At 35.3% G+C, this 20,312-nt stretch overlaps 1 protein-coding gene across 1 annotated transcript; it reads left to right on the forward strand.

Moving 5' to 3' along the window:
- Window positions 1-405: 405 nt before the first annotated feature.
- Window positions 406-20,210, forward strand: LOC120347750 (protein unc-13 homolog D-like). The gene is made up of 21 exons (XM_039417826.2): window positions 406-535; window positions 6,341-6,979; window positions 7,707-7,851; window positions 8,115-8,330; window positions 8,736-8,876; window positions 9,229-9,301; window positions 9,499-9,653; window positions 10,018-10,240; window positions 10,524-10,742; window positions 10,973-11,086; window positions 12,420-12,497; window positions 12,742-12,908; window positions 13,194-13,397; window positions 13,476-13,542; window positions 13,672-13,799; window positions 14,033-14,239; window positions 14,839-14,951; window positions 15,238-15,397; window positions 15,905-16,068; window positions 16,146-16,385; window positions 16,751-20,210. The coding sequence occupies exons 1-21, from the start codon at window positions 441-443 to the stop codon at window positions 17,031-17,033; spliced, it is 3,831 nt and encodes a 1,276-aa protein (XP_039273760.2). The 5' UTR covers window positions 406-440; the 3' UTR covers window positions 17,034-20,210.
- Window positions 20,211-20,312: the final 102 nt, after the last annotated feature.

Genomic DNA, 20,312 nt, shown 5'->3' on the forward strand with positions numbered 1-20,312 from the left:
TTGTTACATTATATTATTTATTCATTTTTCATATCGCGCATTGTTTTTTGCATGACGAAAATAAAAATAAATATCTTAATCTGAGTGAAATTTTCAAAACCCTAATACGTAAAACAAAGGTATTTGCATAAATGCGCGGTACGCAAAGCCAATATAAACAAAGCTAATTATTTCACGTTAGTGCAAAATATAAATCATATAATGCAGTGTTTATAGTGAACAAACTAGTCATATTATAAACATTCTGAAGATTATTCATTTTTGAAATTTGTCATTGCATCAAAACGAAATGGATTTTTTTTTAAATTAAAACAATAAAATACTTATTTGTGGCGTAACAATGGTAATAAGTTTCAGAGTATTTTTTTTTAAATAAAATTAACCAAGCACTTTCTGAAAATACAAAACTAATGTAAATATTGAGGAAGGTCAGATGTAATATGCTGAAGAAGTCTCGCTCATGTTGTTCTTCACTGGTTTGTCCAAGTCTCACGAAACATTTCAGAAAATCCTTTGACAGGAGACGAAATGAAACGTATGATGTTTTTTAATTAAATGTTTTAGCGATAGATATAGTTGTTCATGGAAACAATGTTGTTTCAAATCGCTAGTTTAGGGCTTCTTCGATAGATTACTGATAGGATAACTGCTTGTCAGTTTAAAAACCTTTAAAATAGATTACTACTAATAAATTTGTAATTTGTTTAGCTTTATTGATGTTTTGTCTTAATTAATTTATTAGTACCAGTATTGTTTAAGTATTATTTTTATTGTTCAACACTTAAACAATGTTTACATATTGGATTCGAATTATTTTAATTGGCAACGTAATCGTGCGAACATACGATTTTCCAATTTCCGAACAGTCTTATATATACGTAAAATATTGTTATATAGTCGGATGCAGTTTTATTAAAACTTAACGGGGCCTTTGAGCATACGTAAAGTTTTGTATACCGCGGTTCTTTCAGTTATTTAATTATTCACTCTATATTGGTATATCAGTTATAAAATCACTGTATGTAAGTGAGGCTAAACTGATCAACATAACTTTGCTTAAAAAAACGTTTGACAAATGAGTCGGATTTTACAACTTAACATTAAAATAAAAGCTCGAGATTTACCCTTTGATAAATTTAAAATCAATTGGTATAAAATAAATATTACAAGTAAACCGCGAGAGTGTTTCTCATTTTTATTAACAATCATTTGGGTCCTGACCTCCAAGAGAGGGTTACGCGGCGGTATATCAAAAAGCGCCAAGCTGGTGTATTTGTTTAAAAGTAAATACTGTATGCCGGAAGAAGCCTCAGGGTGACAGTATTGCACAAATTGTTCGCGAGAATTTGACAACTATCGTTTATATCTTAATATACATTTAGTTAATAGTCTACGCTGCGCAATTTGTGAAAGTATTTAATATGTTCTTGAAAAGGTGTTCAGATTTTATGCGATATTTCTTTGATAGTTGTTACAAAGATGTAAAATGAGCTGATAGTAATTTTTTGATTTGAAAATGCAAACTAAAGGACACCAAAGTATAACACGAAAAACTGCAAATAATTTGATTGCGTTTTTTGATACCCCAAAATCAAACCAATCTATTAGAAATATCGATTCTGTTGTCAATCATTATATTTTCATGTGAATGGTATATGCTGGAATACCTATACAGTAATAGATTCACTATTGGTTAAAACTGAGTAGAAACAATAACGACACAAAACTACATCCAACGGAACGAAAAACAATTTCAATATGTCGCATGCTCAGCAATTGGCGCTTCCGTAGTATTCGTACCAAGATGGCTCACAACCTTCTAACCCTAACCTTGTACACATAATATGTTAAGGTTGTGCGCCATTTTGGTACGAATACTAGGGGCGCACCCAGCAATTTTATTCAAATTCCTTTTCCTAGCTTCCTTTCTGAGTCCGGTGTCAGAAATCAATTGCTCAGGTCAATTCACGTTCAAAATGCACGATTCTAGACAGGTCAATAATTCACTGTTAGTCCAAAAATGCTTGTTGCATCATACACAGTATATCATACGTAGCATGTATAATGGTAAGACGGATAGCCCGGAGAATAGACCATTCATCCATGTTTATTGTGCGTTAAGAGAATAATGTTAGATTTATAATGGGTAATGAATACACTTTTTAACGTTGCTTCCAAATAATGCATATATCGAGTCAGCACAACAAAGAAAACTTGAAAATTCTGCGTTTTCTCATTCAGTAAGCTTACACAGTATACCATACGTAGCATGTATAATGGTAAGACGGATAGCCCGGAGAATAGACCATTCATCCATGTTTATTGTGCGTTAATAGAATAATGTTAGATTTATAATGGGTAATGAATACACTTTTTAACGTTGCTTCCAAATAATGCATATATCAGGTCAGCACAACAAATAACACTTGAAAATTCTGCGTTTTCTCATTCAGTAAGCTGAAGTAGATTTTATTCATTGAAATAGATAATGTGTTTCGACTATGTTTGTGTATAAAATAAATAATTTGGAAATTTTCATTTACTTCTACCATCGCTGATACATAAAACAACATGAAACAACGAAATTAATTTGTAACTGTAACGATAATGTTACAAATAAATCTTCCGGTTATATCAAGTTTATTGGATTGGAACGAGTTGAAAATATCCAATATTAGCAATCTTTACAAAATAAAATATAATAACATTAATATCACAACATTTTATACCCCAATGTCGCCTCCTAAAATTGGATAAATTTACAAGCATTTTCTATGCATTGGGAAATGAATTATACCGGCCAGCGAATTCACCTATTATAAAATGGTCCCTAAATTACTTTTCGAATATTTCAAATTTTAACCCGGCGCGTCACAACCTTGTCTCCGACGTACATCCTTTCTGTTACCTTATTATTCGTCATACAAACCCGTCATTTTGTTACAGCGCATACGGAGTAGAGTTCCCATGATTATAGTATTATATTATATTATTATTATTATTATTATATTATATATATTATATTATTATATATTATATTATATAATATATAATATATTATATATATTATATTATATATTATTATTATATTATTATTATATATATTATAGTAATATATTATATCACCTTATTGTCATTCAAATATCTCGCTTTGCAGTAGCTATCAGGATATTTGAAATTGTCATTTGGGCTTCAGGATATTCTGAAAAGGGACTCGAGACTAATAAAAATAGACATGAGACGCATATAATCTTATTCACAAAGTGCATCTTGATTAGATTTATGTTCGTAACACTTATTACATATATTAATAATTATATTAATCGTATTAATAAAATAGTGTTCATTTTTGTATCGTACATATTGTGAAAATTATATTATTTTTTCTCTTATTTACCTTTCATTATCTTTAGCGTTAAGCTTGTGTTCTTTATATCTAAGTTTGAATACGGAATAGAGTACACAAAGAGCGCAACTCAAGTGAATAATACGTTAATTTGGTTTCGTGATTCCAGAAGTATATTCGAATTAAACGTTCTTTACCCTTCACGCTTATTGTAGCGCTGTATAGATGAGGCGTAAAATTAGAGGGGCGTTGTGAACTATTTAACGACAAACAGTGTGGCACGTATTGGAGTGTATAAAGCTGAATGAATTGGAATTGATTTATAGTCTCGGAGTCGTTGTGTTGAGAATCAGGTAACAAGTTCTTCGTCCTTAAAGCGCGCTTTTTGAAATGCCATTAAAAATACTTGAGCCCGACGCCAGATGAGAATTGTTACATCTAAAAGTGATTGCACTCCATTATTGTGATGAGCCTTTGGCGCGCATTTTTTTAACGTTTGTATATTTATCAAATTTTTTTTTTTTTTGAAAAACCTGCACGTTTCTGAAAAATTCTGATAAAAAATTGTTTGGTTTGGAGCTCATAAATTGAAAAGTAAGATCATGGTCGAACAATTTCTTGGGTGCATGTTGTTCAGTCTTTAATATTTAATGCTGATCATATTGAATTTTATTCTGATTTTGTATTTACCTTCCATTATCGCTCTGAATTTAGCGCGTGCCCTTCAACAACTAAGTCTGAATACGTATAGAGCAAACAATAGCTCAGCTCAAGCGATGAATACTAAGAAGTCGGTTTAGTGATTCGACGAGTATATTTAGTCTGAACGTCGTTTCAGTTGTAAGGTAACGTCGATGGCCCATACTCCCTTCCTAAAGATGGATTGTAGCGCATGATTTCGAATTGTATAGTATTAGCTTAAGATAAAATTAGGCATTGACATGAGGCAGCAGATTGGAGTTACATTATACTATTGCGATAGTGCGAATTTTTAGGCGTAGATCTACCCCCAAGGTGGCTACCGGGTAGTCGACTTTGATTGGACGCGTCCATAGACTAAGCATTGAAGGAAAGCGGTAAAATAGAAATAAAAAAACGAAACTTAGTGTATTATCGCGGGCTTTTACTGTTCATTGCGACGTGGTAGACAATATACACCCTACCGCAAGTGACTGCATTGAGTATATATTGAACTAAATATATATATATATAGTTTGGTTCGATTTTGAATCCTCCTAATATAAGCACGATTGCTGTTCTCAATGTTCGGATATCTGTTTAATTAGATGGCGTATTACCTGTTTTTAGCCTCCATTTTTGATAATAAATATCGAAACGTTTACTCTGTTTCGAAAAAAATGTGTGAATTTGTATAACGAATTTGCAACAAACTGACGAACCTTCAATATAATAGGAAAATGATACATTTAGAAGTTATTAGACTTTAAGGGAAATAAGAGGTAAATTCTGTACTGAATTATAGTTACTGAGAAAGCATAATGATGAGACGCTATTTTTCAAACAATGCCATCTATATTGGAAATTATTTTTATTCGTTACTTCGTTGCCGGAGAGTAATCTATACGTGAATGAGACAGACCTGGGATTATAATATAATACATTTGCAATACTGACTGTCGGGTAAATTTATTAAAAAAAAAGTGATGCTGAAAGGTAGACTAAACGTTTTATTGATTGGTCATTCTATAAAAACCGTGCGAAAACCCAAATAGAAATGAATATATTAAATAATAACAAGTTAACAAGATGATTAATACCTCTTAGTTTGGAGCAAGAATCGGTGGCTGACATATTAGAAACTAGTGTAATTCATATAAAGGATGTGACAGCTCATTTAAATGTTATTATAAGATGTGTTATGAGGACTTTCGAATATGATGCAATTCAACGAGTGCCGTCGTTATGTTTTCATGCCAAAGCGAGGTTTAGACAGGAAGTCATAATCAATAAGCCCTGTCATGACATATTCTAGTTACAACCGTGTCTTATTTCTGCTCAGTACTGCTGCGAAATTCTTGTTTGGGAAAGTTTGAAAAAGTATAGTGCCTTTTAGAATATTTTGAAAAAGGGCGCAAACAGATCTAATCACGACTGTAGCAAGTGCATCTTGCGGCGTGCGTTAGCAGCGTAAATTTCGTGAGAATTTCTTATTTTTCTTTGTTCAAAATTATGTCACTCTGCTGCAATTCCCTAACTGTGAGATTTGGTTTGTCAGAAACACAGCACAAATCTTCATTCTAAGAAGGCCGTGTTACTAATTCCAGTGACTTATCTCGTGCGTGATATTCGCGTACTATTGAGACTGAAAAGGGGTAAATTGGGGTAACGCATACATAAGAGAAATACTTTTTTTGTTTGGAGTTTTGTTTGGCAAACCTTGAGCAAACAGTCACTCAGCAATGTCAGTGTACGGTGCAGTTCATGTGTAAATTATCACCCCATAAGTTAGGTCGCGACTCTATTGAGGGATACTTTTAATCCTAAATGTCTTGTAAAATTAATGGTGATAGCTGAGCCTCCTGAGATTTTCACTATTATTACTACAGTGACGTAACACTTAGAAGTTTCGCAGCAATTAGAAAAAAGTTCATTCGTCATTTGACAACGAATTTGGTGTTCAGTGTGGTATGGAGAAGGTAGAGTAAATTATGTCACATGAAGCCCAATATCCTAAATCGGAATGTCGTCACGGGCACTGTAATAGTACCAAGTGACTCACCTAATTCATTCGCACGAAGGCGGAAGTTTTACCGAACGCTTCACTTTGAAAAATTGAAATTGAGAGAGTATTCAACGCAGTAATGGTCCAAAGTAGAAAGTCAAAATACGATCAGAACTAGCTTATTCAAAATATTGTTTTTAGCGAAAGGTATAATGTTGACCGTAAAAGTTTTGTTTTTATTTTAAATTTTAATAAGACATTACTATAAGATATAAATGTGGTGATTCAAACTACATTGATTATTCTCATAGGCTGATTTCTGACACTGAAGGTCAGCTGGAATCCTTCTCGCGTCTTTCGATGACAATGTCCGCAACGTCCCCGATGGAGCTTTTTAACCCATTGCAGGAATTCATTCACAAACACAATGTTAAAGTTAACAGCGAGGATCATTTTCGTAACGTGATTTATGACCACGTTATCGACACCATAGATAATCGAATCGAAAGCCAAGCAGGGTCGGTTCCAAATGAACATTTGCACCAATATGCTAGTAATTTGTTCTTGGAGACGGATCTAGGAAGCAATCCGCATCCGAGCGAAGTCATCCAGTCTGAAAAATGTGTGTTAGAAGTCAGAGTCCACAGAGCTCAAAATCTTGCACCAAAAGATGTTTCCGGCACTTCAGATCCTTATTGCGTAATGGGATTGGAACCCAGTGACCTTTTCGCCAATTTACAATCCAAGAAACATGTTGCACGGTATGTTACAACAGTACAAATGAAAAACATCAACCCGGAATGGAACGAATGCCTTGAGATTCCAATAAAAAGGGAACAAATCGAAAACACATACTTACACATTCAAGTTTGGGATCACGATGACGAAGAAAGCGTAACTTCTGCCATCGGAGCTTTAAAAGACGTCAAAGGGGTTCGGGGAGTTGGAAGGTCAGTTTGCATCTAACAATATTAGCCTGAATGTTTGAAACGGCATATCTTAATAATTCTGATCTATCCCCTACGAGGTCGGATTAAGGCAACCGATGCTAACCAAGGTCGACTATTTCGTAAAATGAAACATGTGAATATGAAATATGATAATAAGTTTGTAAACGTGAACATAAAATCGGCTGGCCAATGTTTCTGCTAATTCCACATACACGAACTTATTTTTTGAAGGTATTGCCACTAGAAGAGAATAGTTATAGTTGTTCGAATTAACAGTGCTTTTAAAAGTTTTTGATACCATTTATGACTTACTCAAAATTACGTTCAACATTACGTGAGCCCAGCGTAACCACTATCTAAACCTCGCCACACAGTTCGCACTTTTTGTGAAAATTTAAAAAGAAATCGAGTTTATCAGATTTCGGTGTCACTTTGATTTCAAAGATTCGCATTGCACCTGAGGTTCCTGTAAAAACAGTCGTAAATATATAGCCGGAGTAAGTTTATATCGGTGACCGTGCATTTGAACCCATGCGTATATCCACGGGTTCAATCTATATTCGGGTGCTAAAACCCATGGGTTAGGGTTAGTATGGGTTCAACTATCCGAAAAACAAAAAAAAAATCCATAGGTGCAATAGCATACAGGTGCAATTGTCATGGGTTCAACTGTACGTGGGTTCAAATGTAATAGAACCGTTTATAATACTGTAACCCAAATTACCAGATACGTGAAAGAAGTCGCACAGACTATGTCGCACAGAAAAGATACCCGCGACGATTTTATGGGTTACAGTTCCATACCCTTGAAGAATATTCCTCTGGAAGGTATTGACAAATGGTATACTTTACGAGCCAATGGACCACTGCAGGTGAGGCACATTTTCACCATCCCTTACATTGAAAGAATGCATCATCAAAAAGTCTGTTATTCTAATTATACCTTGATAGGTTGATATTCACAGAATCAGCACCATTTTCAGTCTTAGAAGGGAATGACTTAGAGTTTAGACTGCCGCTCCACTGACTAAAACACTTAAAAATGTGTATTCATTTTCAGTGGATAAGATACTATATAGAAGAAAATTAAAAAACCATCTTGTAAACTGTCATCACCGCTAAAATTTTACTTCAGAGAATTTCTGGCCGACTAAAGATTGGACTGAGGGTAATTTGTCCTCACATGTTAATGGCAGAATCGAGTCATCCGGGAAAATCGAAATCATCCATCCAGATCAATGGACGACGACTAAAAAATGAAATTTCAAACGAGATAATATACGGAGGGATGATGACACTGATAGTCAACGGAAGACACAGTATTTACAAAGATCTTATCAGCGAAGATGAGGTTTGTTCAAATTCAACATGTTTTTTTTTCAAAGATTCCAAAACTCCAGTGAAGATGGATAAAAATGAAAATTAGGAATTTGATCTTCACTGCAAGCAGATTTCGGCGGGATATACAGTATATCGATGAACAAAAAGCTCAGAATTGGCAACATGTATTCAGAAACATATCTATTTTTGGTGAAATATTTTGATTCTCGGATGTGTCACGTTGAAGTAAATGTGACATGAACTCGATACACAGTGTGAACAGAGAGGGGGGATTTCGACAATAAGACTTAACATTAAAACGAGATTTTATATGTTAGAAATAGCTTCTTACTCACTATTAGATGGAGAAAACGAATAATAGCTATCGATTGTTGTTTACTTACGTCAATTTCTAGTTTTCAAGTTTTGTTGTCAGAATTCAAAACTTGATGGCTGGGACGGACAATTGCAAAATGTTGATGAAACTTTGCTGAGAGAATTTGAGTTGCAAAGAAAAATGAATCGATTGTCTTGCGCTATCGCAAAATGGGAAATTTACTGCATCGAACACGTTCAGGTGAATCCACCAAAGTATGGCAAATATGTAACATAAAGGCTGGTCGGCTTAGGATTTCGATCCTGCAAAACAATTTGAATACAGTCGTTTTAAAATTCTTAAGGCAAAGACAATTGCCCGCCGAATGTTTAACGTCCAAAATTAGAGAACGTCTACAATTCGGGAAAAGACATTATTAAATGTGAATATTGGTTGAGCCTATCACAAGGTGACATCAGTTCCCGAAACACTGGTGGTAACAATCTGTAATTGGACACATTCAACAAGCGCACTTAGTTAATCTAGTTGTATGATACTGATCAATGAAATTTAAAAAACGAAGAATACAACTAACTGTTGATTCTTTTCATAGATGCCAGACGGAATCCAGATGAAATGTATGACATCCATTCTAAAAGAAGTAGAATCTCGATATGAAGGAAAAGGTAATAAACTGGAGAGTAATCATAATCGTAGTGGGCGCATATTGTAACTTATCAACAACCGTTTTGAGTGCGGTTTACATCATGATATTATTGTTGTTTGTATTATTAGAGCTTATTTAATATTTATGCAAATTTTGATAAAATAATGAAATTATGAAAATATGCATCAATGCTTATTATTCTCTGTTTGCTGACAGACAAAGAAATCTTCCGACCTCTTCGTCCATTAGCCGGACCCGGTGAAGATCCGGAAATATTCACGTTTGAAATGCTTCCACGATCATTTGACAACTTTTTACGCCATTGCCACGGAAAAATTGAAAATCATCGTGCTGTGTATCCCATAAAAGAGGTTTGCGAGATTCGAACAAAAAAACTGATTCAATTAACCATATATTCAACCAAACAGAAGACTTCATAATGTATGGGTCGTTATGCTATAAATCTCTTTAATATTGATTAGAACACTCATTTATCAAATTATATTATTATAAAGGTAATTAATTATATGAATGAGTGTAGACGCGATCAAGCGTAATATGATTTGGTTTTAATAGTCATGCAGAATTGATTACAATAAAGCTTTCACAGTAAGCTGATATCGCTTCCAAAATAAATTGCCGGAAAAACATTCATAACTATACAGCAAGGGAATGTACAGTAATTCAAAAAGAAATTAAAAACGAAAAATAAAACATAAATATTATTCACTTCAGAACGATACTATAATACGGCTTGGTGATCTTCTCATTTGTTTGAAAACGCTTCGAGAGATGAAAGTATATCTCACAGCAAAGTTGGTTGATACGACAATGTTTGGATCCGGTGATATAAGCAAAGATATATCCATGTCCTTGAGAAGTTCTATGTCAAAAATGTACAAAGATTTATGCTTGGATCATAAAGTTATATCTGCCAATGTAGCCAATTTGGACGAAGGTAAGTAATTTGAATAATACGAAAACTTTACTCGTATATAGTACAGCTACAATACAATGTCGTAAAAAAGGTCAATTTATTTCTGCATTATCAGTACAGTATGCTATGCTTCATACCCCGTTTGTCACGGTAATAATAGACTGTAGTACGTGATGAAAAAACTATTTGTAGTGTAATCAGATAAAATTCATGTTTATTTAGGTCATAAATATGGTATTGCTCTATTTTAGACTTTGTCATACTCTTTGGTCTAGTGTGTATTAACTGAAATAATAATCGTCAGATGACCCCATTGTGGAATACAACGTCGCTGGACTTGTGAAACTTGTTGATGATATCCACACCGCTCTGATGAATGGACGACAGTATTATCATCTTGTTTTCAAGAAGGTTCTAAAAATCGACTACATGGCTGTTGTATTGGGAGCAATAGGCACAAAGCTAGCAGAAGATATGAAAGATATTTTATACAAAGTCAACAATGCCATAAATGCAGTATCGGGTAATTCCACTTCTTGTTGTTTTGAGGCAGTTAACTTGTGAAGGCTTGTATAAATTTTTATTAACTTAATGAATTTTTTGATCAAAAAGACAAACAACTGAACTATAAAAATGCATAGATACATAAGATTCAGTCAAAATTCCCCATTTAGCAGATGTTTCGGCACTGTTTTGTCTTTGGTGTTCTCCACGTTTTCCAAAATTTTAATATGAATATTTCTCTTATCTTAGATCCCGTCGAAGAAGAATCTTCGGACCAAAGTACTTCAATGTTTCAACTCTATCTGAGTTTAAGAGATTTTTCTGAATTTATGAATCAACTACTTGAAGGAGGAAAAACCAATGGCAAGATTTTAATTTTCCGATAACGAGATCAGGCTTATCATCTAACACAGTGGTTCCCAGCCGCCGGTCCGCGAATCTTTTTTGCTGGTCCGCGCGAAATTTTGTTGTTTTTATGCCGTCTCAATTGCTTTACCAAGGACGAGGTTGCGTTGGTTTATTACGCAATTTCTCTTTCGCCGTCATATTGCGACGTTTTTCGCGACATCTTCGCGCCGAGTAATCACACTTTTCGCTTTTTTCGGCTCCGATTCATCGCGAATGCGCTCCATCAAATCTCGCAAAATTCAGAAACCTAAAAATCGGCACGCGTGCTTTCCCTATTCTGCGTGCTTTTCCTGATTAATATGACATCCATATAAAACGTTATGCATATTTCTTTGTTTAAACCAGGAAACAGTGGAGAACATTATAATATTCCAGTGAGATATGAACTTGTTGCGACCCTGTAGGGGTTACGAGTCACGACTCACGAGACGCGCAAAGGAGCATGGGCCACAAAGATCTTTTCCAGTATTTTGAGCAGACACGGTGGGATTTTTAGCCTGGTGCCAGGTTACCGACGACTTTGTCATTGTAATGTAAATTCATTTCGCTTGAGGCGTCGGTCAACTGCAGAAGGAATAGAATAAACCCGACGAAAAAAAGTTTGCTTCAAATTGTAATCCTACTTTACAGTCCAGAATTAAAAAAAATAATCATTGTCACAATTTTGGATATCTTTTGATAACGAATACCCATCGCTAAGTAATCGAGCAATCAAACTGTTCAAACCGTATTTTCAACTAGTTACTTATGCGTTACGCGAAAAAACATTTTCATCACTAGCTTTAATTAAAACGAAGCAAAGAAATCGGCTGCACTCCACTGCAGAGAGAGCTACGTCTTGCATAAACTTCTTTGGGGCGTCGTTTGCAATCCTATATTGAAAACGAAACAGCAGCAAAATTCTCACTAGAGTTAATTGTATTGCCACATGACCTGGCACGTGCAGGTTTTTTTATATGGAATGTTTTATGTGTTCCTTTCTTACGCGTATTGAGTGCCCAGCACTATATGGCATTATTTTATTTTCACCCATTCCAATTTTTTGCCGGCACATTATTTGACAGTTTTTCTTCGTGTGAAATGTTTTTAAGTGTGCCATTTTCGTTCAGAAGCATACTGACTGCCCGACATTGCATTATATTACGCAAATATATGTTATTTTTCTCTGCTCCGGTCATTTCAATTTTTTGCCGGTCCGCGAGGGTAGAAAGGTTGGGAACCACTGAGTCTCTAACACAACTAGGGTATATTATTCCATAAGTAAAAATTTAATTATATTTTACATCAGATAAATACAGCGAAATGTCGATGAACCAGCTTACTAATGGCGAAGAAAAAGTTATCAATCACATTGATGCCTTGAAAGGTTTGTACTTAAAAACTATTTTCAAACCATTCATATCAGTTGGTCCTTGTTGGCATTGCGTAAGCAATCATTTAAATGCCATAATGGCTGAACGACAAATATTTGTCGAGTCGTTCAAGGATAATGTTTTTCTGACGAAATGACATGCGACATTCATGTAAATACCTGCATCTCTCCACCAGTACAAATTATCCAATTCTCCTTACTCTCGCCAAGTCGTGCATTATTGTTCCTTTTATTTCAGGGTTTCACGAATGGTTTCGCCCAACAATTTTACGATGGTTGCAGATGTCCAGAGGCAGAACTGTCCTACGTCTAACCGCAGCTGTTCAACTAGATAAAGTTCAAAGAATGGACGATATTGTTAAACACAGCTCATCTGCAGTCGATGCGATTGCATGTTTAGATTCGATAAGTATTTTTGTACTGTTAAACAAATTTTGTAAAGTCGAGCGTAATTTGAGTAACGTGAATTGCTAGCTCAATGTTAAAATGGCTGTTGATTTGTTGGTGCATTTATAGTTATTGGAGCATCGAAAATGAATAAATTCAGGGGGCTACATCGGAATGTTCGAAATCAGTTAATATAGGTTTTATAACGATTAGTGATGAAAGTGGAAAATGGCTCATAATGAGAGTTTTTATTTCCACATAATGGGGTTCCATAATTAACTTTGCAATCCATGTTTTCAGCACGTGGTAACTTTCTGGCTGCGAATCAAATGGCCCGACCTAATGGATGGATTTTTAATTGCCACGCGAATCGCTGAAGATATATCAAATGGCGCTGAATTATACGCCGATCTTGTTCATGACAAACTCAAAGCTGTTGGATATTTTGATGACGAAGGTCAATTTGACGTCACTGAAGAGCTTTGTTTTGCTTTAAATAATCTTGAGGTGAAAAAGAAGAAAGACTGTGAATATATAAATAGATAAATCAATTCATATATACAAAGTATTCTATTTATTTCGCAGAAAGTGAACATGTTTTTGGACAGCGTTCTACACAATATGAAAATTGACGATCTAGCAAGGAAAATAAGTATGTTTTACATAATAATGAAGCTATCAGAAGAAAATATCTTAATCATTGTTGATTATAACGTTGTAATTGAATTTTCCCACCGATAAAATGCAAAACTTTAAATTGTAACACGTATTTTTATTTTAGATGAAGTGGATGAAGGGCCTACGGGTGAGAAATTGATGGCTTCCTTCCAATCTTTGGTGCGAAATGCAAATGTTGGAATGCGGAGAAAAATTATGGAAGTGACATCTGTAGTTGGTAAAAAAATGGAAGTAAGTTAAATAAATAAGGAGTTTAATACAAATACCAATATAGATACATACATACTGAAAATTAAAAAAAAATCTATTAACTTTCTAATTAATAACAGCAGAAATTACTGGTTTATTAGCAAAAATTCTGCATGCCTTTTTACTCTCTGGTTTGAATATCATTTGTGATCATTTCCACACGTGAAATCATTACACCAGTCATTTCGCAAATCTATGCTACATCATGTTTTCAGACTGATATAAAGAAATACATACAAGAGTTTACGCAGAGTATTTTGTCCGTCACGCCGAAGCATAAAGATGGTACGACTTTGAATGGGCATGATTCTGACTATGATCTGAATAGAGAAGAATGGCAAAATCTTGCCGAAGATGCTGCAGGACCTCTCATGCAATATTTAACAACGAATATTATAACTTTAAAAGAATGGCTTTGTGACGTAAGCATACTCACTAAAACTTTTCATTGATGAAATAATACCTTTATTTATCTGACCCACAATATATATGAAATCATTCTTCCGGTTGACTCGAATGCCGTGATGTCAGCGAATTTGAAATGTTTTCATTGTGGTATTATGATAATTCAAAACAATTTTAGTGTTTTTAATCTTTTGAAGTTAATGGGACAATTTGATGGATGGGAAAGAAAAAAATGTTTACCGTAAATGTTTAGTTTGTGATTAATTGAGCGCTCCAGAAGTGTGTGTACCAATAAGAAGGGAACTAATTTTGTTCGCCTACTTTACATCAAGTTGTGTAAAGGGGCTGAAACCTATGGGCATGGGGTATATTCACTTGGCTAACACAAACAGTCCTCTAACTCATAATAGAACAAAAATAGAAAAATCAGAATAAAATAATGGCCTAACCCTAACCTGGTACACACACTACGGGAATACCATTACTTGTGTATGTTAACCATAAGTATATATATAAATATTTGCCAGCACGACGGGCTTCACTGTCGATGGATCATTAGACGTTATGTGGGCCAAGCTATAGCAAACTACTCAAAGTACATTATTTTCCTTTTCAGTCAAATTTCCAAATATTGCTCAGCGTTCTATGGAAAGTCTGTTTGAGGAGCTTACAAGAGATTGTGCTTGTGAAATACAAATTTCAAAAACCGTATCTATTTTCGCAGGCAAAGTAAGTTTTATACTAGAATACATCAATCACCTTAATAACCTCTGCGAATATGAGGCACAAATTTTTAGATTGGGAAGTCCATGGATATTTAGTTTATCAAGCCATTCTACATTTTATAAGCCAATGTTGTATTAAATTGGTTTGAAAGCGTTGTAGGCTATTACTATACCATGTAGCAAATATTGTGAAATGACCTCGGCGACAAAAAAAAAACAAAGTAATATCTTTTGATTTAATTTGTAGCTAAGTGCGGTCAGTAACTTACCCAATTCCCTGGTCAATTTAGATATATTTTGCAAGGACATCTCACTCCCTTTTTCAATGCTGAAGACGAGGGAATGAAATTGAAAGACATGTTCTCCGTTGATGAATACATCGTTGTAAATGCAGAGTTAAAAATGAGAAGTGCTTCATCACAAGATTTGATGAGACTGTACCTTGCACAGGTACGTCTACTATCTTGTAATGTATATTGTTGTAATCAGTGGGGTAATTCAAAGATCAGTTCTTGGAATTTGTGATAATCAGCGCAATCCGTTCTTGTTTTAAATATTAGACGACCCACGAAAATTAGTCTCGTACAACGCAGCTGACTAACGTAAAATCTGATGTTCCGAACGTTATGAATTAGATTTATGTTGATCGTGTCATTTTAGTGCAGCTACGTATGGTAATATACATATATTTTCTGAATTGAGGGAACCCGTTGGTACATGGCCCGATACAAAAGAGAACCTGTTCTTGAAATCCCACCACTGGTTACAATATTTACATTACATGTATATACAAAAAATACGGTGTAGCATTGTACTCCAAATTCTGGTTCAAAATGAACACTTAGCCAGCCAGGATTGGCTGGTTGGACTGAGAAAATATGAAAGAAAATATACTATATATTATGGGCAAAATGTAGTACTGAAAATTTTAAACATGCTTAACTTATATTTTCGTAGATGTATGAAGAACAGGAATCTCTTCAATCTTCGTCGTATGGGACACTCAATGTCTGTGCTTGGTATGATACGAAAGCAATGGAAATAAAAGTTGATATAATCAGTGCTGAAAACCTGGTACCGCGAGATATAAATGGCCTGAGTGATCCTTTTGTGCAGTTAACGTAAATATTTACTCACGACGTAATACTTTTCTGCTCAACGAATAAATTAAATATAGTCAGCTTTCTTGCGTTTTCAGATTAATGCCCAGGATGATGTTTCCTACACATAGACAAGTTCAAACGCTTCACAAAAAGAAAACACTCAACCCAATATTCGAAGGAGAGAGTTTTTCGTTTAAAGTTAATCGCGAAGATGCACAGCAAGACGGTACAATGATCGCTTTTACTGTTCTTGATCATGATGTCATTGGAAAGAATGATTTAGAAGGAGAATGTTTTCTACCGATGTGCAAACTTGACGGATTACAGCAGCAATCGTGAGTTGTTTTGCATGGGTTTTCACTCTATGCATACGTGGTGTCTGCAGGCGCTTTTTCCTATTAACTAGAATGACACCGGGATACCGGGTCGCTTAAATGTGTCTCCAAGCCTGGCTTTTGTTAGTATTTGATGTTCGACTTGACTTTTTCTCGGTATGATTTAATATTAGACTCACTCCCTCATAGGTGACGCTGCTCGATAACCATCTCTGGGTTATCGCATCTCCTTTCACACTAAAACGTATTTTTTTCTTATCTTTCTTAACTGTGTTCGCCCATTGTGTGCTTTCGGCATGTGATAAAATAAACTACTGACTGGCTGCCTCAATGACTATTCGTCAGTTTTACATTTCTACTTTTAGATCTCCTGGTACAAAAGTACAACAGACCTTCAATCTGCCACTAACTCAACCAAACATGGAATTATCAAATCAAGAACCCGCGGACAAGAATGAAAAAGATACAACGCCATCGTCATCTCCTAAGCACACAGCGAAGTTGGTTCCGTTTGCAATTTTGAAACTTCGAACGACTTTTGACCGAGATGCAAGTGAATTCTGTAGATGGAGAAGTATGATGGAGAATTGGACAGAAAGCGACGACGGTCCAACAGCTCCTAGTTTTATTAAAGCAATCCTCAAATAGTTTTCTTTGAATTTAGTTAGTCAACCATAGTCCAGATATCTTTGTAAATATTGTAACATATCATTATTTATCCAGCTGTGCACATGGTACCCTAATACAACTTCGAATATGGTTGTTCCGTTACATAGTACGCAAGCAGTCATAACCTAGATAGAATATAACTGAATATTTCCGAACTGGGGGTTAGTGCAGTAGGCTATCTGTATTTCCACTCTGTAACAAAGTTGCGAAAAAAAACCCGAAAGAGATAAGACTGTAAAATTACGTAATTTTACACTTAATTCTTCATAATGCATTCCCTGGGAAAATGCGCTACACGGTTTCAAAAAGTGAAGTTTTGCCAGTATTGGATATGTGATCTTTCAAGCTAAGTTTTTTGTCTTACATAATATAGCTCAACTTTTTCCTGTCTCTGTTCATCTCTTCAGTCGATATTTTGGGCTCGATAATAAGGAATGAATCATGTTTATGAGTCCACGTTTTTTTCCCCTTTTTATTGTTATTTGTTATGTTTCTATACAAACTTGAGAATACTATTTTCGGGGCTCCCGAAGTATGCGAACCAAGATGGCGGATATCGGGATGTAATATGTGTACTAGGTTAGGGTTAGGCCATAATTTTAGGTATAAATACTACGGGAGGCTCTTGGCTAGTCTTTGAACTGATAATAGGACTAAAATAAGAAAATTTGGAAAAAAATTATCGCCTAACCCTAACCTGTTACCCATGTTACGTTCCGATGTTCGCCATCTTGGTTCGCATACTTCGGGAGCACCCTATTTTCTGTCAAGCTTATGTTCTAACAAAAATAATACAAAAATATAAACTCCGATGTATGCTCCTCAGTAACAGATTGATCAATGTGTGTTTTATGCCAATACCAGGGTCACGATTGTAGTTTTTGGATGAAAGAAGATACGTAACGTATTGGTAATTTAATCATACAGCTAGATCAGGGGTCGGGAACCTTTTTGGTCAAGAGAGCCATAAAATATACATATTTTCAATTGCATTTCCGTGCGAGCCATATAACATTTCTTCACTTAATCAGGCCTGAAATGTTTACTCAAAAGTCAACACATACAATGTCAATATACATTTAATGTGATTTCTGATGCTGCATGTAGTCGCTGCGGGCCTTGGAACGGTTGCTCACTTGCAGCCCAAGTTGAAATCTACGGTACTCATCACCCTTTTTCGCTTAGGCATCTCCGTAGTGTTTTTAAAACTCTATCGCTTTGTGATGTCACAATATATGTTCCAGAATCCCCTTGTTTGTCACAATGCCTGTCTGGTGATTATCTTACATAACATAGACATGTGCTGGGCGCGCGTTCTCAAACGTATTGGGAATTTCCTGCCAAAATTGGCTATAAAAGTGTTTGAAATCTCGTAACAATAGTAAGCTTAGTCTTAGAATATTAGATTTTTCTGGGAGCCATATGCCGTCACCAAAAGAGCCATATATGGCTCGCGAGCCATGAGTTCCCGACCCCTGAGCTAGATGGTCAATTCATGAGATACAGCCTATATATGCAATTTTAAGAAAACACTTCCACATCTGTTTCAAATAAATGATTAAAATCTAAAGCCTTCGCTTGATCTAAATGTTTAATGGTTATGATAAAGCCTACAGTATATATATATATATATGTGATTATTATTAAAAAGTGTGCATTTGAACATTGTATTGCACCCATGGATATTGAAGACATTTGTATCTACTTTTATCACCACATATGGTGCTCCCTTGAACATTTCTTCCCGAATGAACTTTTGCACTTTAACCCTTGCCGAGGTGATTTTCTTTCAGCGGAATAACGCACATGTACAGCCTTAATCATAAATCCTGTATCCTAAATATGAGTACCTACCGCAAAGGAGCAGAACCCCATTACAGCGTTTGGTTAATACACGTTGGTGTATAGTAATGGTCACAAATAAATGCATTGCTCACGACAACTGGTCGCCCTGAGAAATGATAAATAAACGTGGATGAGAGAAAACAGAGAAACGACCTCGACTTGAAAACAACATATAAGGAAATATTGCTCATTTGTTGATATATATATATTCGCCATTTATAGAGGAACGAATAAAAAATTGCCAAAAATGTGCTCGTCCAATTTATAGGCCTATTTTGGCTTTGATCATATAGGCGTCAATGCAACTACTTTATTCCAAATATGCCGCAATTTTTTTGTTTTTTTGTAGTAAAGTTCTCTTGTGATGTTTAGCGATAATTCAGACTACGTGTTATGGGAATCGTTTTACTTCACTGTGGCTGAAAGTAACTGTTTAATCAGGCAATTGGAAGCACAGACTGGCCAAGTGGCTTTAAATGATTGAATAAGACAAGTTTGGTTAAAATTATTGAAACAGTATAATTGCTCTGGTGGTCCGGCCAACTTCCTCTTCAACTCCATGGCCCTGGTGGTGATGTGACTGATCAGAATTATATGATCCAAATAAAAGGTGCCTGTGCCGCTATTTCTTGGACATGTCAAAAAAGCACGGTAATTGAGTGAATCTACCGAAACAGTGATTCCTAACACGCCTATCGACACGTGGGGTACCAAATATCATCTGGGACCGGCAGGAAAAATACAGGGACCGCTATGCAGTCAAGAACACCTGCCATAAATTGTTAATTTCATAGTCGCCAGGTTGAACAAAACTGATAGCATTGGAAAATTAACCCCGTGAATATTAAATATTGGCATCAACCAAGTTCGAGGTATTTGTGGGCAAATACGGCAATGAAAGCCCCAAAGATCAGTAGAAAAATAATGGCGGTCACTGGTAAGACAGTGCTGGGCACATATAACACCTGAGGAGCAGTGACCAGCCCACAATAGCTGGTTAAGAATCAATGTACCAAACGGATAATGAGCGTTTCTTCGACTATACGAAATGGTTTGCATTTTCCAGATACCATTGTTTTTGCAGTTATCACTGATTCACGCCATATTAAACTTGGGGGCCAGTTTGATTCCAGCAATATTTCTTTCGTACGGCCTTGACTAGACTTTGGCGCCATTTTAATATTTCTCTGTCTTTAGTACATAAAAAATATCGACATTTTCGTTGTTCAAATACATGTGTCGCTCTTTTAAAATTGAAATACCATTTTTTAATTTTTCGGGAGACACAAGTACGACAAGACTTATTCGAGTTAACTATATCCTTAAACAAAAGGTTTTTGCAACTGTGCAAACTCAAAATCTCTACTACCCCTCGAAGTTGAAAAGGCAGGACGCCCAACAGAATGCACCAAA

This window comes from Styela clava, chromosome 11 (genome assembly GCF_964204865.1).
Source record: "Styela clava chromosome 11, kaStyClav1.hap1.2, whole genome shotgun sequence".
Taxonomy (NCBI): Eukaryota; Metazoa; Chordata; class Ascidiacea; order Stolidobranchia; family Styelidae; genus Styela; species Styela clava.

Coding starts and splice junctions, on each gene's coding strand:
- LOC120347750 (XM_039417826.2), top strand. CDS start 441: ATGCTGAAGAAGTCTCGCTCATGTTGTTCTTCACTGGTTTGTCCAAGT. Junction 9,654..10,017: donor CTGTGTATCCCATAAAAGAG/GTTTGCGAGATT, acceptor TATTCACTTCAG/AACGATACTATAATACGGCT. Junction 12,909..13,193: donor CGATTGCATGTTTAGATTCG/ATAAGTATTTTT, acceptor TGTTTTCAGCAC/GTGGTAACTTTCTGGCTGCG.